We start from the raw sequence: 25,898 nt of genomic DNA on the forward strand, positions 1-25,898 counted from the left end.
GCTATTAAGAATATTTCAAAACACTTCTTCAGAGAACTGGATTTGGTACTTTTTCTGCGTTGCTGTCTCCCCAGCCTCTTGAGGACAAATTCTTTTCCCTTTCAGGTTTCTCTCTTCCTCTCGCCCTCGCTTACTCCCAGCCTTTGAGAGCTGCATTTGCAGTAAATCACAGAAATGTTGCTGATGTCAGCAGCACTGATACTGCATTAGAGGAGCTGCTGTAGAGGAAATTATCCAGAGGGTGATGCTGAAATGCAGAGCCATTTTGTAGGGTGTTTTGTAGAAACCGTTTTCTCCCTTTGACAGATCTCATTCATTTTTGCAACTTAGTAGGCACAGTGGAGGAAGAACCACCTAAAACAATTTTTTCTCCGTCTAAGTTTTTTGTCGGAGTTTTAGTGACAGTGAATGAGCAGCTAGCTACATTGGCGAGTGAAGACAGCTGAGGCTGCTTGCAAAGCAGAATGTACTGGGGCGTTGAGACTCCATCTCAAAGACCCTGGGAGAAAGGCAAAGTGAGGGCACATCTCATTCTACATAAACTGTTCTTAAAAATAGATAAGCATAAACCAAAGCCCATTTTAGGGGCACACAGAACTTGCTTTTTAAATGTTTGTTGCAAGAAATCCTTTTGGAGAGTAAATATCCATCTTGCAGAGAGATTTTCATATACAATTCCAGGTTTGTTTGTAGTGAGATATACTTGAATGTCTTCAAGACATGTAACCCGACTGCCATCTCTGAGCAGGGAAGCAGGGCAGCTTGCCGCATGGCACTGAGGGCCAGCCGAGGAAGGACACTCTGGATTTCGTATGGCAGCAATTCCTGAGCCTGTTCTGTTTCCCTGGCAGCGTTCAGCAAGCAGCCTGGATGAGGACCCTATGCAGAGAAGAGGAATAATGTAGAAGGGGCTATTTCCAGGTAGTTCCAGGAAGGGAACAGGAGGGAAGGGAGTTGAGTCTGTGAGCTGAAGGCTGTCGTGTTGAACCTGGAGTCTAAGCTGAGTGCGGTAGGAAGAAAGAGGACGTGGGGAGGGCATGAGAGAGGGCGGGAGAGTAGAGGCAGGAGGTGATGGGGGAGTAGTTAAGGGAGAGAGCCAGAAGAATTGGAGGTGCACGTCAGCAGCGGGTTTCCGTAACTGAGTACTTCTGAGGTGGGGACATTTCTCGCGATGACGATGACGGGGTTCAGGATGTGGCCCAAGAGGGGAGGCAGTGGTAGTGGGTGCTGTTGGTGCCCCACGAGCTCTCCCGGTGTGCTTTCCTGGCCCTGCGCACCCGTCCTGCAGAGTCTGTGTCCTTTCCCCTTGTAGCGTGTACCCACAGCCTTTGTCAGAGGACTTCCCTTGGTTTAGTGGTGCCTCTTTTCAGCAGTGTTTCAGGGTGTTTGTCTCCCCTAGGGGTTTTCTGTAGCCAGTGACAGGTCACAGGAGTGAAAGCCTAGCTCCCTTGCTTTAGGGCGAGACAAACGCAGGGATGTAATTTATGTTGCAGAGCCCCCGCGGGCTCTGGCAGAGACCAGGGGCCTCACCTGGAATTGCACCCTTGCTTGGTTTCTTGCCCTCCGTTTTCCTGCTTCCTCACTTCCTTGTGGGCTCTTCTGGAAGCACGGCTTAAATAAATTTCTTACAAACCAATCTTCATCTGGGGATCTGCTTCTGGGGAACGTGACCTGAGTCAGTGGTTGAAGTGGACTGGAGATGGTAATGATGCTGAAATCAGGGAAATGGGAGGCGTGGGTATTGGGTGGGTTCTCTGTGGGACATTAAAATCATTCAGAAGGCAAGCAGGACCTGGATGGTGGAAGGCGTGGGGGAGAAGTCAGGTCTACCGCTGACAGCCATAAAGCAGAGTAGGAAGTAGAGGAGCCAGAGGGCTTGGGTCTCAAAGGAACAGGGGCTTTGACAGAGGGTGGAGTATTGGTTTTCTGGGACAGCCTGGCCCTGATGTTGTGGGTGAGGGAGATTGAGCAACCTCTACCTGAATGCCACCCTTAGAGGGCAGTATCCTCAGGGGAGGCCCAAGTGTCAGGGAAGAATGTGGAGGAAGTAGGGGAGGTCTTCAGTTCTGCAGCAGGGGGTCCTGCGGTATTTTTGGAAAGGTTTGGAATGGGAGAGGAAGGGCAGCTTGGATCAGAGCAAAGGAAACAGAGAGTAGAAGACAGATCAAAGCTACATGGAGGCCTCACTGACCTTGCACTTCTTAAAAGAATTGATCCTTTTCAGCTTCCTGGTGGATGGTGGCTTGGCAGCCTGAACTCTGAGTGTAGAGTTTGGTACTATTCCTGGCACAAAGTTGGCATGTATTGGCTGAATAAGTGAACGAATGACACATCAAGTTTCTAAATACCCCTTCCTTTTTCGTTATTGTAAAACATTAGCACACTCATCACTTCAATGTATTTTATGCTCCGATAGGTACGGAATTTATCCAGGTACCTGCATCCACCTCTGTCACCATCGTGGGGTGGGATGCAATGAATAGATTTCCTGAGGTTAGAGAATTAGGCAATAGCATGGGGTATGGACTTAAGTCACAGAATCTTTCTCCCTAATGGATTAACACTATTTTTTTTGGTTTTCCCTGCTGCTGTGGATCTGTAAAAATAATTGGTTAAATGAATACAACTACTCAGGATCTATGTGTTTGTGACCACTGATACCGAAGGGACTTTATTGAGGCTGGAGGGATGCGTGTGGAGGGTGAGGTAGGGCTGGCGAAGTAACACGGACCTTGAGGTCATGCGGAGTTGTGGCATTGTAACTGCCAGGGTTTAAGAAGGAGCTAGATTGGAATTTTAGAAGGATCTCTTGGCTCCAGCCTGGTTGGGAGGGGTCCCCTGCAGAGAGCTGCAGGAGAGGTAACTAACTGCTTTTGATGTGACACCTGGGAAAGGCAAACCTAGCTCGAAGGAATGGGTCCTGACAATAGGATTTCAAACGCTTGGCCCCAGGGTCAAGGAGGTGTTTTGGGAACTGCAGCTGTTTATATTATTTTTAATCCCAAAGGGAAGGGAAAAAAAAACCCTTTCCTTTTAAAAGTGCTCTAGCTGGGCTTCCCTGGTGACGCAGTGGTTGAGAGTCTGCCTGCCAATTCAGGGGACACGGGTTCGTGCCCCGGTCCGGGAGGATCCCACGTGCCGCGGAGCGGCTGGGCCCGTGAGCCATGGCCGCTGAGCCTGCGCGTCCGGAGCCTGTGCTCCGCAACGGGAGAGGCCACAACGGTTTGAGGCCCACGTACCACACACACACAAAACAAAAACAAAACAAACAAACAAACAAAACAAAAGTGCTCTAGCTAATTTAAGTTGTGGAGGAAAAACTTAGAACAGGAGACAAAATATATCATTCATGAAGCATTTTGGAACGAAGGAACCCCAGCCGTGGCTGTGCACCTCTCAGCCTTGACAGTGGAGTCGAGACAAATGAGTCCCTCTCGCCAACGTGGCAGAGGCTGGGGTCTGTTGGCAGAACCAGAAGGTAGGCAGCCCTGGATCCCGAAAGATGAGCAGACCTGTGGGAGATGCCGGAGCTGTTCTGAGCAGCTCAGCACATACAAGAAATAGCTCTGGTTCTTGGCTCATTGCGCTTGTGGGCATCAGTGAGAGTTCATTTCACTGCGGCAATAAAGGCGTCTTGCTTGCCACCAGGAGTAACCTCTGACGACCAGGAGTTCTGGAGCAGAGGTCTGTTGAAGAGAGTCTCCTGGAAGCCAGGGAGAGAAAATGGTCTATGAGAAGGACATGAATGAGCAGCAGCAAATCCTGCGAGACAGCAGTCAGCTCATCAAACGCACTCTGAGCCCTCTAGCAGACCAGGCCTGGGGAATGATGCTGGGAGTGGAGTGGAGTACAATTGACCACCTTTGGGACTTCCCAGGTGGCGCAGTGGTTAAGAATCCTCCTGCCAGTGCAGAGGACATGGGTTCGATCCCTGGTCCAGGAAGATCCCACATGCTGCAAGGCAACTAAGCCCGTGTGCTACAACTACTGAGCCTGCGTTCTAGAGCCCACAAGCCACAACTACTGAGCCCGCGCGCCACAACGACTGAAGCCTGTGCGCCTAGAAGCCTGCGCTCCACAACAAAGAAAAGCCACCGCAATGAGAAGCCCACACACTACAACGAAGAGCAGCCCCTGCTCGCCGCAACTAGAGAAAGCCTGCATGCAGCAACGAAGACACAATGCAGCCAAAAGTAAAATAAATAACAAAAAGACAAAAAAAAAGATTGACCACTTTTGATGTCTAGGAAGCCACACTCTGGTGCTCCCCCTTTGCTCTCTCATTCTTTCTAGTTCTTCCTCTGTTGTCTCTTACATGTTGCTCCCTTGAGCACCATCTTTTACTCTCTTCTCATTCTGCATCTCCTTCTGGACCATTTCGTCCAGTCCTGTGGCTTCAATATCACCAATATTCTCATCACTCTGAAACCTAGGGTTCCAGCTAGATTTTGTCCCTGAGTTCCAGTCCCTTAAGTCTAATGTCTACTGGATATGGCCACCTGGACGTGCCACAGAAGCTGTAAACCCAGGCCTCCTGCCTTTTCTGTCCTGGAGGACACCACGCTCTTCTAACCAGGCGCTTGGGTATCATCCTGGATCCTGCCCTCTCCACACTTCTCACTTTCTGTCAATCACTAGGACCCGTGGATTTTACTTCTTTAACACCCATTGTCTCTGACCCCCTCCTCTCCATCCCTTGTGCTGCTGCCCGAGTTGAGGCCTCCATGCCAAGAGCCTTATTCTCCAGGCCCTGTCTGCTGGCGAAGACCCCTGACTTTGTGCCATGCCATTGGCTTATAAATATAACAAGAGAGTTGGGTAAGATTAGGAGAAACCATCTGCTTACTAGTCCTGAGAAAGAAGTCAGTGATCCTTTGAGCCCCAAATGAATCCAGCAACCTTGGTTTTCTTCTCAGGCTGGGGGTGCACTAATGGGCCAGGGCTTCAGCCCTTGGATCCTCAAACCCAAATTTATGCTGTTTGGCCCCAGTCAGAGGAACCCCAGGAAGGCAGGCTGGAGGGAAATTCTGCCTGCTTGCTACCAGAGAGGTGATTCACCAAGGGTAATTCATTCCATTCAACAGATTTTTTAACCCCCCCAAATATTTTGTACCCATGAGTAAAAGAGAACCTTCTAGCCCTTTGTGAAGAGAACAAGAAAGCTCAGAACTGAGCGTTTGGAGCACAGTGAAGTGGATTACAAGCTCTCCTTGGACTATTTGCTTTCTGAGAATTTTAACACCTTGACTCAGGATGTCTGTCTGTGAGCAAACAACAACCACTAGCACCAGATTCACTGAACTCAGCAGTCAGACTTTCCTTTGGGCATGTGTGCAAACTTGATATCATAAATGCTGGCATAAGGCAGATTTATGGATGGATGGATGAATGAATTCAGGAACGAGCAAATTGTACCTAGGAGCCTTCCAGCTGTAGGTACTGTGCTAAGCTCCACATTGAGACATAGAGAAAATCTCAAGGGGAAGGGCATCTGATTGTACTGAGGGGTGGGCAGTCAGGGAGGACTTCTTGGAGGTGGTAACACATGAAGAGAGTTTTGAAGTATGAGGAGCAGTTGGCCAGATAAAGAGTGAGAAGGAGAAGGGAATTGGGAAGCAAGACCTGTTCCTCTGGGCTCGGCATGCAGGGGCCTGGGTGTTGCTTGCCTGGGACAAAGGTTGCATGTGGGGTGTGGCAGCTGGTGAGGCTGAGGAGACAGCCAGGCACGAGGTCCTGGAAGGGAGTCTTGCTGCAAGCCATGGAGCCTGCATGTTCTTCTGAAGCTCCGTGATGCCTGGAGAGGAGCTTGAGGATGAGGTGGATGTGATCAAATCCATGCCTTGGAGAGGCCCCCTGGAGGATGTGGAGGATGCATTTAAGAGGGGCAGGACTGGAGGCTGTCCCAGCAATTCAAGTGAGAGGAGGCGAGGACAGAGCCGAGTCAAGGTGGCAGCACATTCTTACCTCCTTCTTCCTCCCCTTTCAGTCTTGCTTCCCATTGTCGTGGCTCTCTGTCCCAGAAATTTCATGATACCTTGGTCTGTTCCATCTGGAGACAAAGCCTGAAGTTTTTAAGGAGGGCTAGAAGGAGAGGGCAATGATAAAACCTAAAGAGAGGGCCTCGTCTGTGGTGTCATTTTGGGGACATGGCTTGGTTATTTAGTATGTCTAGACCGAGTGTCATTGCATTCTTTTTTTTTTTTTAAAATCTTTATTGGAGTATAGTTGATTTACAATGTTGTGTTAGTTTCTGCTGTACATCAAAGGGAATCAGGTATACATATACATATATCGACTCCTTTTTTAGCTTATTTCCCCGTACAGGTCATTACAGAGTATTGAGCAGAGTCCCTGTGCTATACAGTAGGTACTTATTAGTAATCTATTTTATATATAGCAGTGTGTATATGTCAATCCCAATCTCCCAATTTATCCCCCCTCTTTACCCCCTGGTAACCATAAGTTTGTTTTCTATATCTGTACCTCTCTTTCTGTTTTGTAGATTAGTTCATCTGTACCCTTTTTTTAGATTCCACATATAAGCTATATCATATGATATTTGTCTTCCTGTGTCTGACTTCACTCAATATGACAATCTCTAGGTCCATCCATGTTGCTGCAAATGGCATTATTTCATTCCTTTTTATGGCTGAGTAATATTCCATTGTACATATGTACCACATCTTCTTTATCCATTTCTCTGTAGATGGACATTTAGGGTGCTTCCATGTCCTGGCTATCGTAAACAGTGCTGCTGTGAACACTGGGGTGCATGTATCTTTTCGAATTATGGTTTCCTCTGGATATATGCCCAGGAGTGGGATTGCTGGATCATATGGTAACTATTTTTAGTTTTTTAAGTAACCTCCGTACTTTTCTCCACAGTGGCTGTACCAATTTACATTCCCACCAGCGGTGCAGGAGGGTTCCCTTTTCTCCACACCCTCTCCAGCATTTATTGTTTGTAGATTATTTGATGATGGCCATTGTGACTGGTGTGAGGTGATACCTCTTTGTAGTCTTGGTTTGCATTTCTCTAATAATTGGATTTTAAAATAAAGGCTGTTACAGTGATGGTCATTGCATTCTTACCAGGACCGGCTTGATCATGTCTAAGGTGAACCTGTCACATGGAAACAGGAAAAACAAGGTTTGGCTGCAAGGTATGTGGAATCAGGCGGAGCACACGCATTCTCTTGGCTGTTCTTAGAGGCAGATCATGGCTGAAACCAGCTGCTGTGACAACCGTGGGATGATGGGGCTGGAATGGTCTCTTCCTCGTCTCTCCTTCTCTCTTCCCAACACACACCCTCTGGTCCAGCCAGGGAAGCCTTCTGGGGATTCCAGGCTCAGCTTTAACCTGGGGCTCTCTGGAAGCTCTGAGCTGCCTATGCAGGTGGCCCTGGAACAATTCCAGACCCGGGGGGGTTGGTGGTGGCTGGTGAGGGGAGGCGAGTGTTCCCTGCCTCTCACCAGCGTGTTGCAGGCACAGCTGTACTTTGCGTGGGTTGACAGGCAGAGTCATGTTACTGTGTGACTGTGGTACCTCCGAGGTGGCTGCATTTCACGTTCTCAGGATACCCCGAATCCCGTTCGATACCCAGCATCCCGAATGCCATTTGTTCCAGGTGCTGTGGAGGAGTGAGGTTACTCGGGGTTAGGGGTCTGAAGCTGTATCCAAGGATGTCACTGCTTACTAGCTTGTGATAGGCTACTCAGTGTCACCTCCCCTGGCCTCAGTTCCTCACCTGTCCAAGGGGGATAGATAATGACCACGGCCTGCCACAGAAGGCTTTGTGAAGATAAGCTAGATCTTGCATCAGATCTTTGTCAACTCTCCCACTACCTCTGAAGGCAGGGATGTGTCTTATTCATATATACATCCCCAGGGCCAAGCATGGTGCCTGGTGAACTCATGTGTTTGTTGATTGAATGTATGAATGGATGATGCAGTAAAGCGTACGGGGCTTGGGAAAGCCTGAATAGTATAAAATTGAACAAATTCAAACAAGAAGAAAAAGATTTCCACATGTGCCCCCATATCCACCCACATTTATGGAAAAAATGGAATGGGATACTGTTTGAGAGGAAACATGTTAAAACGAAAATTACTGTCTTCCAACATTTTCTTTCTCATCAAGCCTTGGCAGCACTTTTGCTGCCAAATCCTTTTCTGTTGGCGTTGTGAAGTCCGATAGGCCATTACTTTATATGCCTCATCCATTATTGACACATTTTAGATGAAAGGGCTCTTTCCACCTGGAGTTTCTTTTTTTCCTAGTTTTCTGTTCCTACGGTCCAGAGAACTGACTTTGAGGTCAGGTTATTCTCATTTTATTTTATTTATTTATTTATTTATTTATTTATTTTGGTACGCGGGCCTCTCACTGTTGCGGCCTCTCCCATTGCGGGGCACAGGCTCTGGATGCGCAGGCTCAGCGGCCATGGCTCACGGGCCCAGCCACTCCGCGGCATGTGGGATCTTCCCGGACCGGGGCACGAACCCGTATCCCCTGCATCGGCAGGCGGATTCTCAACCACTGCGCCACCAGGGAAGCCCTATTCTCATTTTAATACTGGCTCCACCACTTTCTGGCCACCTGACCTGGGCTTGGTCCTTTAAGCTCTCTGGGTCTCAGTTTCTTTGTCTGTGAAGTGGGCATGTGTGGTGGCCGTGAGCAGGCATGCGCCACGCAGGCCTCCAACTGGAGGGAGTATAACTGAGCAACAGCCTGGCTGCTACTCTGACATCCTCTGTGGGCACACTTCCTGTGGGCTGCTTCCAGCCCATGGCCGAGGGCAGCAGGGACCCTAAAGCAGGCCTCTCCTGGGAGACACAGGACTCCTCAGATGGCTGACTCTGGCTCAAGAACTCCTTGATGGCCATGCTGAGCCTTCTTGGGCTGCAGGTGGTCTAGGACTCCCACACCCACCCTTCCTTCCCGCTCTCCATCGGTGGGGTCCGACTCACAGTGTGTCTGCTGGCTGTCCTCGCCACCTGACTGCGTTTCCCTTAATAAAATCCATACACATTTATTTTTATTTTTTTGAATTTTTGAATTTTATTTTATTTTTTTATATAGCAGGTTCTTATTAGTTATCCATTTTATACATATTAGTGTATATATGTCAATCCCAATCTCCCAATTCATCACACCACCACCACCACCACCACCACCACCACCACCACCACTTCCCCTCCTTGGTGTCCATATGTTTGTTCTCTACATCTGTGTCTCTATTTCTGCCCTGCACGTTTAATCCCCTCTTGGCATCTGCTTCTGGGAGGACCTGGACTCACACAAGGGAGATAATACCTCATGGTGAGGACCAAATGCAACAATATAAACAAGTGTTTTTCAGAGTCACAGGCACAAAGTGAGTGTGCAGTAAGTGGCAGGAACTCCTATTATCTGCACGACCACTGTCACCACCATCTGGCCGATTTTGCTTCTTTGGTAGCTCCAGGCACAGAGAGCTCCAGTGGCAGATCCCAGGTCACAAGGCAACTTAGTATTAGAGTGAGAGCAACTGTGGTTTCTGAGCAGAAGAAATGGATTAATTGAACCGTCCTTTGTAAAACAGAAACAGAGATCAGTGGAGCAGGATAAGAAGCCCAGAGATAAACCCACGCACATATGGTCACCTTATCTTTGATAAAGCAGGCAGGAATATACAGTGGAGAAAAGACAGCCTCTTCAGTAAGTGGTGCTGGGAAAACTGGACAGCTACATGGAAAAGAATGAAATTAGAATACTCCCTAGCACCATACACAAAAATAAACTCAAAATGGATTAGAGACCTAAATGTAAGGCCAGACACTATCAAACTCGTAGAGGAAAACATAGGCAGAACACTCTATGACATAAATCACAGCAAGATCCTTTTTGACCCACCTCCTAGAGAAATGGAAATAAAAACAAAAATAAACAAATGGGACCTAATGAAACTTAAAAGCTTTTGCACAGCAAAGGAAACCAGAAACAAGACGAAAAGACAGCCCTCAGAATGGGAGAAAATATTTGCAAATGAAGCAACTGATAAAAGATTAGTCTCCAAAATTTACAAGCAGCTCATGCAGCTCAATATCAAAAAAACAAACAGCCCAATACAAAAATGGGCAGAAGACCTAAATAGACATTTCTCCAAAGAAGATATACAGATTACCAACAAACACATGAAAGAATGCTCAACATCATTAATCATTAGAGAAATGCAAATCAAAACTGCAATGAGATATCTCACCTCACACCAGTCAGAATGGCCATCGTCAAAAAATCTACAAACAATAAATGCTGGAGAGGGTGTGGAGAAAAAGGAACCCTCTTGCACTGTTGGTGGGAATGTAAATTGATACAGCCACTGTGGAGAACAGTATGGAGGTTCCTTAAAAAAACTACAAATAGAACTACCATACGACCCAGCAGTTCCACTACTGGGCATATACCCTGAGAAAACCATAACTCAAAAAGAGTCGTGGGCTTCCCTGGTGGCGCAGTGGTTGAGAGTCTGCCTGCCAATGCAGGGGACACGGGTTCGTGCCCCGGTCCGGGAAGATCCCACATGCCGTGCAGCAGCTGGGCCTGTGAGCCATGGCCACTGAGCCTGTGCTCCGCAACGGGAGAGGCCACAACAGTGAGAGGCCCGCATACCACACACACACACGCAAAAAAGAGTCGTGTACCAAAATGTTCATTGCAGCTCTATTTACAATAGCCAGGACGTGGAAGCAACCTAAGTGTCCATCGACAGATGAATGGATAGAGAAGATGTGGTACATATATACAATGGAATATTACTCAGCCATAAAAAACCAAAATTGAGTTATTTGTAGTGAGGTGGATGGACCAGAGACTGTCATACAGAGTGAAGTAAGTCAGAAAGAGAAAAACAAATACTGTAGGCTAACACATATATATGGAATCTACAAAAAAAAAAAATTCTGAAGTACCTAGGAGCAGGATAGGAATAAAGATGCAGACATAGAGAATGGACTTGAGGACACAGGGAGGGGGAAGGGTAAGCTGGGACGAAGTGAGAGAGTAGCATGGACATATATACACTACCACATGTAAAATAGATAGCTAGTGGGAAGCAGCCACATAGCACAGGGAGATCAGCTCGGTGCTTTGTGACCACCTGGAGGTGTGGGATAGGGAGGGTGGGAGGGAGACACAAGAGGGAGGGGATATAGGGATATATGTATATGTATAACTGATTCACTTTGTTATAAAGCAGAAACTAACACACCATTGTAAAGCAATTATTCTCCAGTAAAGATGTTTAAAAATTTAAAAAAAAAAACATCCTTTGTAAACTCATCCAAGTTCAGGAAAAGACACAAACCAAATCCTTTCCTAGCGATTGAAATGTGCAGTCATCTTTGCTAAAGCAACCTACTCCATTTTTCATCAAATGCACAAAAGGTTTTGTAACATTCTGAGGTCCCTGCCAATACTCGTGATATGTACAAATAGACTCCAATCAGTAAGTCAGGGCAGCTTGCATTTCCCAAGAATCATAAGGGGGTTAAAAAAAAAAAGTGGCCATTGTTATTTACATTTGTCAGATAAGGAAACAGAAACTAAGTGGCGGTTTCAAGGTCACCCAGACACTGGTGGGTTTGGGATCGAAATTCTCTGGTTTTTGTTTCTGGTGTTTTGGAACTCAGGGATTGGTGGATTCTGTTCAAACTCTGCTCCCAGGCTCAGTCTCTTAGCAAACTGGCACCAGGAACTGGCCGGCAAAGACCTTTCTGAAGCCCAATTCTGCCCAGCCTCAGGGGTGCTAGAAGCCCTGGAATCATCTGTCATGCAGGTCAGTGAAGAAAACTGATCTCCATGCTCAGGGCCATCATTTGTCACCCAGAGAGTCTTCATCCTAATGTATTTTACCTGACGCTGTGGAGCATGTTCACTAGTAGACTGTCAACCCCGTGAAGCTGGGAAGGACCGTGCCTTATCCCCACCACAGCACAGCCCCGTTTGGTGCTAAATAAATGCTCGCTCTTGAGGGTGGTGGTGATTCTGATGGGGCTTCTGTTTACAGTCCAAAGGAGTCATCATCCTCATCATCATCGACAACAGAAAACAAATATTTGCTCTTGGCCAGGCACTGTGCCAAGAAATGGAGATCCAATGCTGAAAAGTCAAGCCTTCTGACTCTGAGTTCATCGTCTTGTGGGGAGACGGTCACGTCGAGTCTGCCTGGAGAGGCCAGGATGGCTTCACAGAGGAGGCAACTTGGAGCTGAGACTGAGGAGGACGGGAGTTCCCCAGGCAGATGGGGGTGGGGAGGGGACTCCTGGCAGAGGGAACACACGTGAAGGTGTGAACAGAGCAGTGCTGTGTTGGAGGACCTGTCCAGGGGTGCTGGAATGTCAAGCTGTTTTCCATATGACCCCGCCATCCACCACTGTAGGCGTGGTTTGGAAGTGCCAACATTTCTTCCTGCCTTTCATTTTTCATGAGAAGCTTCTTTCAATCAGCCATCAATGATTGGCTTCCCATTATGTGTCAGGTACTGGGCAGGTTACTGGGGTACAAGAGATGAGGGGGTCGACACGGTGCCTGCCCTCCTGGAGCTCTAAGTCCAATGATGAGCAAACAGGTTCTGTTAACATCATAGTGCAGAGAGTGGGGGCCAAGGGAGACCTAATTTAGTGGGGGGTGTATTAGTTTCCTGTGTCTGTTGTAACAAATTGCCACAAACTTAGTGGCTTAAAACAACACAGATTTATTATCTTATGGTTCTGGAAGTCAGAAGTTAAACATCTGTCTTACTGGGCTGAAATTAAGGTCTAGGCAGGGCTGTATCCTTCTGGAGGCTCTAGGGGAGAATCTGTTCCTTGTCTTTTCCGGCTTCTAGGGACTGACTACATTCCTTGTCTTATGGCCACATCACTTGGACCTCAACTTCTGTCCTTAAATCTGTTTCTTTCTCTGACCCTCCTGCATTCCTCTTATAAGGACATTTGTGATGACACTGGGGCCACCCAGATAATCCAGGATAATCTCCCCAACTCAAGATCCTTAGCTGAATCAGATCTGCAAAGTTCCTTTTGCCACGTAAGGTAACATATTCATAGGTCCCAGGGATGAGGATATGGGCATCTTTGGGGGCTGTTATTCTGCCGACCACAGAGGGAGCAGGGGGAAGGGGAGGAGGTGCTTCTAGAAGTGGTATTGAACCCCCAGACTTATGGGTCAGAAGCTGGTTGAAAGTGGAAGCAAGGAGGTCACTTATGAGGCTGCTGGATTAGACCAGACAGGGTATGATGGTGGCCTGGATGAGGCTGGTGGCCATGGTGATTCTGAGAGGCACAAGGGATTAAGATACAGTGAGGAGGGGAAAGAATGGGAAATGAGGACACAGTTGAAAGAAGCAGGCCTGGGCAAGGCTAGACTTCTCTGTATCAACAAGGGCGAGTTGGAACCTGAATGTAATGCCTTTAGGGAATACTAGCAAGAACATAATGCCCAGGGTGCTAATTCTAATTCTTAAGTCAGAGATTCCAGAGAGTTCTGTGTTCATGTAGGTCAGAAGGAAATGTAACATTTACTGACTTATTTGATAGAATAATGTACCATAAAAAGCTGATATTCAACTTTGGTTTCCAAAGAGAAAATCTGATTTTGAGGTTCTACAAGGAGAGGCAGACTTTACAAACTAGATTCTTCCAGGTGTTGTCAGGGTCATTGGTGTTTTGAGTGAGGAGGAGTGACATTCCTACACTTTTATTTACCCTGAGTTCCCCAAGGCAGAGATAGAGCAGTTTAACTCTCACGAGTGGGACTGTTTGCCTCACTTAGATAATTAGGTTTGTCATCTCCTAATATACATTATTTACACAACAGCCAAGCTGCACCTTGACAGAGGCCACAATAAGCATTAGTGTTATAAGAGGAGAACAAAAGCGAAGGAAAATGGCCATTTGTTGCGCACCAGGCCGGTTTCTGAAATGTGTGATACCATTCTGTGTGTGACACTGTGCTGAATATCCTGCTGTTCCAGAAGAGTCCCCAAATTAACATATTTAGATCCAAGGTGATGAAATTGCCCTTACAGAGAGCAGGGACCTTTGAGAATTCGATGTGTTCAAACCAAGGGAAATTTCTTTTCCAGTAACTTATTATTCGAGGAAAATAGAAGAAAAATTCTATCATTAATAGATCAGGAGTGATTACATGTAACTCATTGCATTTTCTATTGAGAAATACGTTTAGGGTCTATTTTATTATTCTATTTTTTTTTTCAGGAAACCAAGTTAATCGGAATATAACATCAGTCTTTGATTCCTTCCCTCATTATCACCACCTTTCTTTTTCCTTACCTTTAGTAGTTGTCAGAAACCCAAACTTTCTTTACACTGATTAATTTTTTCAATTGAAGTATAGTGCATTTACAATATTTTATTAGCTTCAGATGTAAAACAGTGATTCAATATTTTTATAGGTTGTACTACATTGAAAGTTATTACAAAAAATGGCTGTATTTCCCTGGGCTGTACAATACATCCTTGTTGCTTGCTTGCTTATTTATTTATTTATTATGTTAAGCCAATGAAAATTTTTTTATTGATGTTTAGCTGATTTACAGTATTGTATAAGTTTTAGGTGTACAACATAGTGATTTGCAATGTTTAAAGGTTATACTCCATTTATAGTTATTATAAAATACTAGCTATATCACCTGTGCTATACAATATATACTTGTAGCTTATTTATTTTACACATAGTAGTTTCTGCCTCTTAATCCTGTACCCCTATCTTGTCCCTTCTCCCTTCCCTTGCCCCACTGGTTACCACTAGTTTGTTTTCTTTAAAATTTATTTATTTTTGGTTGTGTTGGATCTTTGTTGCTGTGTGCAGGCTGTCTCTAGTTGTAGTGAGCTGGGGATACTCTTCGTTGCAGTGTGTGGGCTCATTGTAGTGGCTTCTCTTGTTGCGGAGCACAGGCTCTAGATGCACAGACTTCAGTAGTTGCAGCACGTGGGCTTGGTAGTTGTGGTTCGTGGGCTCCAGAGCGCAAGCTCAGTAGTTGTGGCACATGGGCTTAGTTGCTCTGCAGCATGTGGGATCTTCCCGGACCAAGGCTGGAACCCGTGTCCCCTGCATTGGCAGGTGGATTCTTAACCACTGCACCACCAGGGAAGTGCCCACTAGTTTGTTTTTTTATATCTGTGAGTCTGTTTCTCTTTTTTTGTATTTACTAGTTTGTTTTATTTTTTACATTCCACATATAAGTGATATAGAGTATTTGTCCTTCTCTGTCTGACTTATTTCACTAAGCAAAATATCCTCCAAATCCATCTGTGTTGTTGCAAATGGCAACATTTCATTCTTTTTTATGGCTGAGTAATATTCCATTGTGTGTATATACCACATCTTCTTTATCCATTCATCTGTTGATGGACACTTCCGTATCCTGGCTGTTGTAAATAATGCTGCTATGAACATTGGGGTGCATGTATCTTTTCGAAATAGTGTTTTCATTTTCTTCAGATATATACCCAACAATGGAATTGCTGGATCATATGGTAATTCTATTTTTGGTTTTTTGAGGAACTTCTGTACTGTTTTTCATCATGGCTGCACCAATTTACAATCCCAACAGTGTATTAGTGTTCCCTTTTCTCCACATCCTTGCCAACATTTGTTATTTGTAGACTTTTTGTTGATAGCCGTTTTGACAGGTGTGAGATGATATCTCACTGTGGTTTTGATGTGTATTTCTCTGATGATTAGTGATGTTGAGGGTTTTTTTTTTAAGGGCGTGTGCTTTTTTTTTTTTGTGGTACGTGGGCCTCTCACTGTCGTGGCATCTCCCGCTGCGGAGCACAGACTCTGGACGCACAGGCCCAGCAGCCATGGCTCACGGGCCCAGCCACTCCGCAGCATGTGGGATCTTCCCGGACCGGGGCACGAACCTGTGTCCCCTGCATCAGCAGGCATACTCTCAACCACTGTGCCACCAGGGAAGCCCCCTATGTGATTTTTAAATGGGATTTATAAAAAACTTTCTGATATTTCATTATTAGTGTATAGAAACACAACATATTTCTGTTTATTAATCTTGTATCTTGCAACCTTGCTGAATTCATTTATCAGTTTTAATAGTTTTTGTGTGGAGACTTTAGGTTCCTCTATATAGAGTATCATGTCATCGGCAAATAGTGATAGTTTTACCTCTTCCCTTCCAATCTGAATACCTTTTGTTTCTTTTTCTAATTTCTTTAGATTGAAGGTTAAGTTGTTTAGTTGAGATTTTTCTTGTTTTTTGAGGCCTGTATTGCTATAAAATTCCCTCTTAGAACTGCTTTTGCTGCATTCCATAGATTTTGGAAAGTTGTGTTTTCATTTTCATTTGTTCAGAGTTTTTTCTGATTTCCTTTTTGATTTCTTTGTTGACTCATTAGTTTTTTAGTAGCATGTTGTTTAGCCTCTGTGGATTTGTGCTTTCTGTATTTTTCTTTCTGTAGTTGATTTCTAGTTTCATACTTTTGTGGTTGGAAAAATACTTGAAATAATTTCTGTCCTCTTAAATTTGTTGAGACTTGTTTTGTGGCCTGGCATGTGACCCATCCTGGAGAACATTCTGTGTACACTTGAAAAGAACGTGTATTCTGCTGTTTTTGGATGGAATGTCCTGTATATATATATCTATTAAGCCCAACTGGTATTGTGTCATTTAAGACCACTGTTGCCTTATTGATTTCCTATCTAGATGATCTGTATATAGATGTAAGTGGGGTGTTAAAGTCCCCTATATTATTGTATTGTTGTCAATTTCTCTCTTTATGTCTGTTAATATTTGCTTTATGTATTTAGGTACTCTTGTATTGGGTGCATATATGTTAATGAATATAATATCCTTGTCTTGTATTGATCCCTTTATCAATACATAATGCCCTTCTTTGTCTTTTGTTACAGACTTTTAAAGTCTATTTTGTCTGATGTGAGTATTGCTACCTCTGCTTTCTTGTCATTGCCATTAGTATGAAATATCTTTTTCCACGCCCTCACTTTCAGTCTGTGTGTGTATGTAGTTCTGAAGTGAGTCTCTTGTAAGCAGCATATAGATAAGTCTTGTTTTCTTATCCAGTCAGCCACCCTATTATGTCTTGATTGGAACATTTAGTCCATTGACATTTAAAGTAATTATTGATAGGTATGTACTTATGGTCATTTTGTTATTTGTTTTCTGATTGTATTTATAGTTCTTCCTTGTTCTTTTCTTCTTTTAGTTCCTTCGCTTATTTGATGATTTTCTTTAGTGGTATGCTTGTTCGTTTCTCTCGTTTTTGTGTATCTGTTGTACGTTTTGACTTGTGGTTACCATGGGGTTCATATGTGTTGACCTGTATCTATTTGTTTTAAACAGGTAGTTCTTCAAGTTCAAATACATTCTAAAAGTACACTTTTTACTTCTCCCACATATTTTATTTTTGATGTAATATTTTTCATCTTCATGTTTATCCCTTTACTGATTATTGTAGTTATACTTGATTTAACAACTTTTTTGTCTTTTAATCTTTTTACTAGCTTATTTAAGTGGTTGATCTTCAGCCTTTACTGTATATTTTCCTATACTAGTGGGATTTTTCCTTTCCTATAGATACTTCTTCTTGTAGCCTTTTCTTTTCCACTTAGAGAAGACCCTTTAACATTTCTTTTAGGGTTGGTTTAGTATTGATGAACTCTTTTAGTTTTTGCTTATCTGGGAAGTTCTTTATCTCTCCTTCAATTCTAATTGATAATCTTTCTGGATAGAGTGTTCTAGGTTGCAGGTTTTTCCTTTTCAGCACTTTAAATATATCATGATACTCCCTTCTGGCTTGCAAAGTTTCTGCAGAAAAATCTGCTGATAGCCTTCTGGGGGATACCTTGTATATGACTCTTTGTTTTTCTCTTGCTGCCTTTAGAATTCTCTCTTTAAATTTTGCCATATCTTGGTGTGGGTCTGTTTGGGTTTATCTTGTTTGAGACTCTCTGTTCTTCCTGGAGTTGGATATCTGTTTCCTTCTTCAGATTTGGGAAGATTTCAGTCATAATTTCATAAAATATATCTTCAACCCCCTTCTCTCTCTCTCCTTCTGGGCCCCCTATGATGTGAATATTGGTACACTTGATGTTATCCTAGAGATCTCTTAAACTGTTCTAATTTTTTTTTTTTTTTTTTTTTTTGCGGTACACGGGCCCCTCACTGTTGTGGCGTCTCCTGTTGCGGAGCACAGGCTCTGGACGCGCAGGCTCAGAGGCCATGGTTCACGGGCCCAGCTGCCCCACGGCATGTGGGATCTTCCCGGACCAAGGCACGAACCTGTGTCCCCTGCATCGGCAGGCGGACTCTCAACCACTGTGCCACCAGGGAAGCCCAACTGTTCTAATTTTTTAATTTATTTTTCTTTTTGCTGCTCTGATTGGGTGATTTCTGTTATTCTATCTTCCAGATCCCTTCTATGTTCTTCTGTGTCACCTCATCTGCTGTTAATTCCTTCTAGTGTGTTTTTCATATCAGTTATTGTATTCTTTGGTTCTGACTGGTTCTTTTTTTTACATTTTTTAGTTCCTTGTTAAAATTCTCATCTATTCTTTGACCTAATTCAGTTGTTATTCTTATTACTAATGCTCTGAATTCTTCATTGGGTAACTTGTTTATTTTGATTTCATTAATTATTTTTTCAGGGGCTTTCTCTTGCTCTTTCAATTGAGAAAAGTCCTCTGACTTCTCATTTTCCTTATCTTTCTCTGTCTCTATGAAATTAGGTAAAACTGTTACCCATTGCTCCTTATGTTGGAGCATTCCTTTACAGTCTGAGTCTGCCAGTGGCTTCGGTAGGAGAGCTGGATTTGATGTGAACACAAGCCATATCTTTCCTCAGGTTGTGCTGGCAGCTATTATCTTGGTAGGAGGTGGGGATGGAGATGGAGGGACTAGGGCTGGAGCAGGTGTGAGCTGAAGCTTCTGTGCTCAGTGTCCATCATCACCTTGTGGGGGAGCAGGGTCAGTTTCCAAGTTGCTAGAGCAGAAGCTGTGAGAGTTGGGCTTCCAAAGCAGCTCAGTTCCTTTCAAGTATGTGCTCTCCCCCTCCCAGCACTGGCACCCTCACTCCAGAGTAGAACAGTACTGGAGCAAAAGGAGCTATAGCACAGGCACCCAGTGAGGGCTGGGGTACAGTCCGTGGCGGTCCAGCCACTATCAGAGATCTGGACTGCCTCTGATGTGCCACTTGTATAAGTGACAGCAATGGCTGCCTCTGTCCTTCTCAGATGTTGCTTCAGGTTTGAGCTACCTCAGTGTCTCACGTCTAAGGTCTTTCCTTAGTCATGGCAGCTCTCATTCCAGTGTGGAGCTGTGATGGGAGGCAAGCAAGGCTGGAATGTTCACTTGGATCAGGCTGGTGTATACACTGGGGAAGTCACGGGAAACCAGTCAGCCACCTGCTTGATTTCAATTTGCCCTCTCGTCCCTGCTTCAGGAGCAAGCCAGCACAAGCACGCTCCTCCTGAGTGGAGTCCAGGCTTGCCACAACCCTTGTGTTAGTCCCACCAGCCCTCCAGGGGGTCATCTTCTTTTTGTAGGACCCCAGGGTTGGGGCACCCAATATGTGGCTTGAACCACTCACTTCCCAGGGAGAGTCTCCACCCGTGAAATCTCCCTTCTCCTCTGAGTCCCCTCCCAAGAGCACAGGTCTCAACCTGTGATGTATTTTTGATGTGTTCGTAGGGGGAGGTGAGTTCCATGTCCTCCTGCTTCTCTATCTTGATCTGAGTGTCACTGTGTTTGGTTTTTAACTCTTCATTATAGCAAGCTCACCCTTCTTTTGTTTTGTGACCACTCTCCCGTTGCGGAGCAGAGCACAGGCTCCGGACGCGCAGGCTCAGCGGCCACGGCTCACGGGCCCAGCCTCTCCGCGGCATGTGGGATCTTCCCGGACCGGGGCACGAACCCGTGTCCCCTGCATCGGCAGGCGGACTCTCAACCACTGCGCCACCAGGGAAGCCCTAAAAGAACTTTTAAACTTGCTAGATGCTCATCTCTTCTATACTCTTGGTATTACCTAGCCCTCAGCTCTTGGACAATTCTGCTGGGTATCCTTCTCCTACCTTTTCTTCTCCAAATTGAACAGTATGTCTCTTTTTAAAATATCATGGTTTGTTGTGTATCTTACACATCACTTAACAAGGAAACTAAGGGAGAAAATGAATGAGAAATAACAGAGACATGGATTTCAAATTTGGGCCCTTGTAGAGAAATATAAACATTTCAGACTCAACTAATATTATTTTTTTTGGTGAAAACTAGAACTCTTGGTGCTTATTTTTTTAGAACTCAACAGATTGAATTCCCCCACTGCAGGCTTGGTGAACCAATTTTTAAGCCTCACATTTGAAAGCTGGCTTGAGAAAGACATCTGTGCTTTGTTTCCGACAAGTTTTGGGCTTTGTGTTTATAAACAAACTCTCTTCTCCCCTCTCACCCACCCCGTTTCTCAGTGGCCGTTCCTGCAGCAGCGCCCCCGGTGTGCCAGCCCAAGGGCACCGCTAACGGGCATTACGCGGCCCCACGCCTCTCCATCTCCTCCCGAGCCACGGTGGTAGCCAGAATGGAAGGTGCCTCCCAGGGGGGCCTGCAGACCGTCATGAAATGGAAAACAGTGGTTGCCATCTTCGTGGTCGTGGTGGTCTACCTCGTCACGGGCGGTCTCGTCTTCCGGGCATTGGAACAGCCCTTTGAGAGCAGCCAAAAGAACACTATTGCCTTGGAGAAGGCAGAATTCCTGCGGGATCATATCTGTGTGAGCCCACAGGAGCTGGAGACATTGATTCAGGTGAGCAAGGAGTGAGTCCACTGTAGAATCACCTGTGGGGGGGAGAGTGTGACGTTGGTTTTGTCTTTCTGGCTCACTGAGCTTTGCCGTTGGTTGAGATGCTCCTGATGGTCAGGGAGGTCCTCTCTGGGAGGTGACACTTGAGTGGAGACCTGTGACAATGTGGGGGAAGAGGGATCACATGTACAATGTAGGAGCAGGTTGTGTTTTGTATCATCTGCTTTTGCATGTGGTGGCCAGAGGCAGCAGCAGGCAAAGGGCTTTGGATTTTCAAATGCAAGGCCACTTATATATGCTGGTTAACTTTTAAATCTCTGTGAGATGCTGGGGTAAGAGGGTGGCCTAGAAGCCAAAGAAAGAAAGAATTTTAAACAAGCAGGGATGTATTAACCTGTCGAAGGTGAATGAGAATGGAGCAGAGAGCAGGTCACCAGCTGTGGGATGGGTAGGGTGTTAGTGACTTGAAAGAGGCTCTGGTGGATTTGTGAGAATGAAATAATAAGGATAACAGTAACAGGGCTAATCAAGTTTGCTATTTTTGAACACTTACTGTGTGTCAGGCACTGCACTAAAGCCCTTCCATGCCTTGGATATTAAGGAAAAAATGTTCATGAAAAATGGAGGCAGAGGGCTTCCCTGGTGGCGCAGTGGTTGAGAGTCCGCCTGCTGATGCAGGAGACACGGGTTCGTGCCCTGGTCCGGGAAGATCCCACATGCCGCGGAGCAACTAAGCCCGTGAGCCATGGCCGCTGGGCCTGCGTGTCCGGAGCCTGTGCTCCGCAACGGGAGAGGCCACAACAGTGAGAGGCCCGCATACCGCAAAAAAAAAAAAAGAAAAAAGAAAAAAAAAAAAAATGGAGGCAGAGAACTTTGGGCCCCCGCCTACAGAAACAAGGCAGAGGAAGGGGTGGGGCGACCTTGGCAGGGGTGATGTGAGGCTGGGAAGGGATGTGGGAGACAGGGAGTCATCTAAGGTGGCGTGACAGGAGGAAGCGAAACAGGAGGCTTGAGAAGTAAGCGAAAGGTGGAGAGGACCGAGTCCTGGGAAGAGGGAGGGGAAGTGGTTTAGAGCCCAGCAGATGGACTTCACCTTGGAGGTGAGGCAGGATGGCAGCCTCCAGTCTACACGCCCTCCTGAGCCACGTGGAGTAGTGGTGGGGGGCGGTGAAATTTATGGAGGCAAGGGAGAGTCCCATCTTTCTGTGGGTTCCAAAGTTTGGAAGACAGAGGGATGGAAAAGACAGCTTTCACAATTCCTTCTGGCTCTGGGATTACCAGCATTAAATTCTTTTCTTTTAAAAATTAATTAATTTTATTTTTGGCTGCGTTGGGTCTCTGTTGCTACGCGCGGGCTTTCTCTGGTCGCAGCAAGCTACTCTTTGTTGTGGTGTGTGGGTTTCTCATCGCGATGGCTTCTCTCGTGGCGGAGCACGGGCTCTAGGCGTGTGGGCTATAGTCGTTGTGGCATGTGGGCTCCAGTAGTTGTGGCACCCGGGCTTAGTTGCCCCGTGGCATGTGGGATCTTCCCGGACCAGGGATTGAACCTGTGTCCCTTGCATTGGTAGGTGGATTCTTAACCACTGCACCACCAGGGAAGTCCCGCCAGCATTAAATTCTAATGGCTAAAAAAAAATTCTAATGGCTACTACAAATTAGGATTCTGTAGGATTCACAAGTCTGGGCTGGCTTACTTATTTATCTCTTTCCAGCTACACTGATAGGGTAGGGGAATTCTGAGGCTGCTTATTATCTGGCGCCTTCATAGTAGTTGTAGTCTTTTAAATTAGTTTATATAATCTGACTTGACTCTTAGATTAATACAAATATACATTTTTTTTCCTGAAACAATACATATTGTTTCATACCTATATCCTGCAGTTTTTACTAAAAAATAAAACCTTACAATTCTAAAGGTCAAGGGGCAGTGTTTCATATCACTCTTTCTTAGATGGCCTTGTCTTTTTTTTTTTTCTCCTTTCATGCTACAATGCTACCAACCTGGCACTAATCTGTGCCAGATTTAAGGCTCATAAAGGCATAGAGAATGTAGGAAATAATTCTGGAGTAATTTTCAGTAAGGAACTTATTGTACATGTTGTGGTGATATGTGGCGAGATCCTTTTTATTTCGTTGCAATACGTGTAATAACCTAAAACGTGTCTGAATTGAATCTGGACTTGTGCCTGAAATTTCTTTGCTTAGACAATGAGATCTTGAGGAAGGGGATCATATCTTACTATCTTTGCATCCATGTGTAGCCTCTGCATGGCTTTACATCTAATTACTACCCAATAGAGAAATGCTTTTGGGATGAGCTATCAAACTAAATCTATAACACTGGTGATGCCATGAGACATCTGAGCTTATTCATGCATTTATTTATTAATTCAGTATTTCTCTATTGTTCATTCTTTGGCCTTCTTTATGAAAGAATTCAGTGGCCAGAATGAAGGACAGAATGAAGGAGGGTAGAGATTCTAGTTCTGGTGTTGCTGTTAAGACCCATACCTTGACCTTGAAGATTTCTCTGTGAAATGAGGGTGTGTGTGTGTGTGTGTGTGCGTGCGCGTGCGTGTGCCCTTGAGATCATTTTTATAACAATTAAAACATATACCCTTTAGTAGGCACCCTTTATGAGCTAGGCCTCTTCTACCCATCATCTCATTTAATCTCTGCAACAACCTTCTAAGTTGGTATAATTATACTCATTTTACAGGTAAAGAACTGATGTGAAAAGAGGTTGAGTAACTTTCCAACCACCAACATGACAGAGCTGGGATTCAAAGTGAGGTCTGCCTGGCTCTACCCTGCCTTGCCCAATGAGTCTACAGCCCTTGAAGTAGTGTTTACTTTAGCATAAGCTTAACTCTCTCTTAAACATTTGCTTTATGTTCAACACTTTCCAGAATTTTAGCAGAGTCAGAAGGCATTGGAGTTCTTTGCTCTTTAACAGAAAGCATTTCCTCTTTTTTCCCTTTATACCCATTGACTATCAGTCCTGGACATGGGATACTTTAAGATCTCCATCTACTCTGATATAGGGATTTATACTGGTGTTTACCTACAGTTTTCTGTAGGCTAAGCAGTTAAAAATGCTGAACCTGTGTCAGTCAAGAATCAAATTATTATGGTTTATAAATAAGACGAAATACAACCCTCAGAATGAGAGAAATTATTTGCAAATGAAGCAACTGATAAAGGATTAATCTCCAAAATATACAAGCAGCTCATGCAGCTCAATATAAAAAAACAAACAACTCAATCCAAAAATGGGCAGAAGACCTAAATAGACGTTTCTCCAAAGAAGATATACAGATTGCCAACAAACACATGAAAGAATGCTCAACATCACTAATCATTAGAGAAATGTAAATTAAAACTACAATGAGGGCTTCCCTGGTGGCGCAGTGGTTGAGAATCCGCCTGCCGATGCAGGAGACACGGGTTCGTGCCCCGGTCCGGGAAGATCCCACATGCCGCGGAGCAACTGAGCCCGTGAGCCATGGCCGCTGGGCCTGCGCGTCCGGAGCCTCTGCTCCGCAACGGGAGAGGCCACAACAGTGAGAGGCCCGCATACCGCAAAAAAAAAAAAAAAAAAAAAAAAACTACAATGAGGTATCACCTCACACCTGTCAGAATGGCCATCATCAAAAAATCTACAAACAATAAATGCTGGAGAGGGTGTGGAGAAAAGGGAACACTCTTGCACTGTTGGTGGGAATGTAAATTGATACAGCCACTATGGAGAACAGTATGGAGGTTCCTTAAAAACCTAAAAATAGAACTACCATACGACCCAGCAATCCCACTACTGGGCATATACCCTGAGAAAACCATAATTCAAAGAGTCATGTACCACAATGTTCACTGCAGCTCTATTTACAATAGCCAAGACATGGAAGAAACCTAAGTGTCCATGAACAGATGAATGGATAAAGAAGATGTAGCACATATATACAATGGAGTATTACTCAGCCATAAAAAGGAATGAAACTGAGTTATTTGTAGTGAGGTGGATGGACCTAGGGTCTGTCATACAGAGTGAAGTAAGTCAGAAAGAGAAAAACAAATATCGTATGCTAACACATATATATGGAATCTAAAAAAAAAAAAAGGTTCTGAAGAACCTAGGGGCAGGACAGGAATAAAGACACAGATGTAGAGAATGGACTTGAGGACACAGGGAGGGGGAAGGGTAAGCTGGGACGAAGTGAGAGAGTGGCATGGACATATATACACTACCATATGTAAAATAGATAGCTAGTGGGAAGCAGCCACATAGCACAGGGAAATCAACTCAGTGCTTTGTGTCTACCTAGAGGGGTGGGGTAGGGAGGGTGGGAGGGAGATGCAGGAGGGAGGGGATATGGGGATGTATGTATATGTATGGCTGATTCACTTTGTTATACAGCAGCAACTAACACACCATTGTAAAGCAATTATACTCCAATAAAGATGTTAAAGAAATTTATTATGGTTTACCCTTCACTGATTCCTTCATAGGATGAAAGTGTCCACACTTTTGGACCAGGGGGCATCCTCTCCACTCTACACCTCTGAGCAGCACTGTATGTAGTGCTTGTAAGAAACACAGTGTTTGGGAGGGTTTTCAGTGTGGTGTGTCCTAAGCTGGAAAAATAATATTATTGTATCTCACCGATATTTTTATTGTTGTATCTGGCTGGTCAATGGTATTTATCTGGTGATGTCAGGACTCTTGGCTGGATTGAGTGAACCCCTCATAAAGCTAATCTTGAAGGTGTAATTCATGTTATTAATAATGAAAACAGAATACCTGGAACAGATTAACCCCCGTGAAATGCCTGGATAGCTTAAAAGGGCCATAGCTGGGGAGAGATTTTCCAAAGACTTAAACCACTTTTATGAGGTATCATGGGACTCCAGAGGTGACAGATGGGTCACCATCCCTGACCCAGATGCTGCTATGGAGGAGACTGTTTCATTAATTAATTCATCTATGCATTCTTTTAAGTTGCTACTGAGCTTCTGTTACATCAGGTAACATGCTAAGTGTTGGGGATAGAAAAGATGAAGATAAAATACA

General features: G+C 44.9%; 1 protein-coding gene across 1 annotated transcript in view; it reads left to right on the forward strand.

The window, feature by feature from the left end:
- Positions 1-25,898, forward strand: part of KCNK10 (potassium two pore domain channel subfamily K member 10) — a 144,596-nt gene that overhangs the window by 47,435 nt on the left and 71,263 nt on the right. Inside the window, exon 2 of the mRNA XM_059059542.2 lies at positions 20,499-20,833. Within this exon, the coding sequence (XP_058915525.1) occupies positions 20,499-20,833 (335 nt within the window). The remainder of the gene's footprint in view (positions 1-20,498; positions 20,834-25,898) is intronic.

Source organism: Kogia breviceps, chromosome 3 (genome assembly GCF_026419965.1).
Source record: "Kogia breviceps isolate mKogBre1 chromosome 3, mKogBre1 haplotype 1, whole genome shotgun sequence".
Lineage (NCBI taxonomy): Eukaryota > Metazoa > Chordata > Mammalia > Artiodactyla > Physeteridae > Kogia > Kogia breviceps.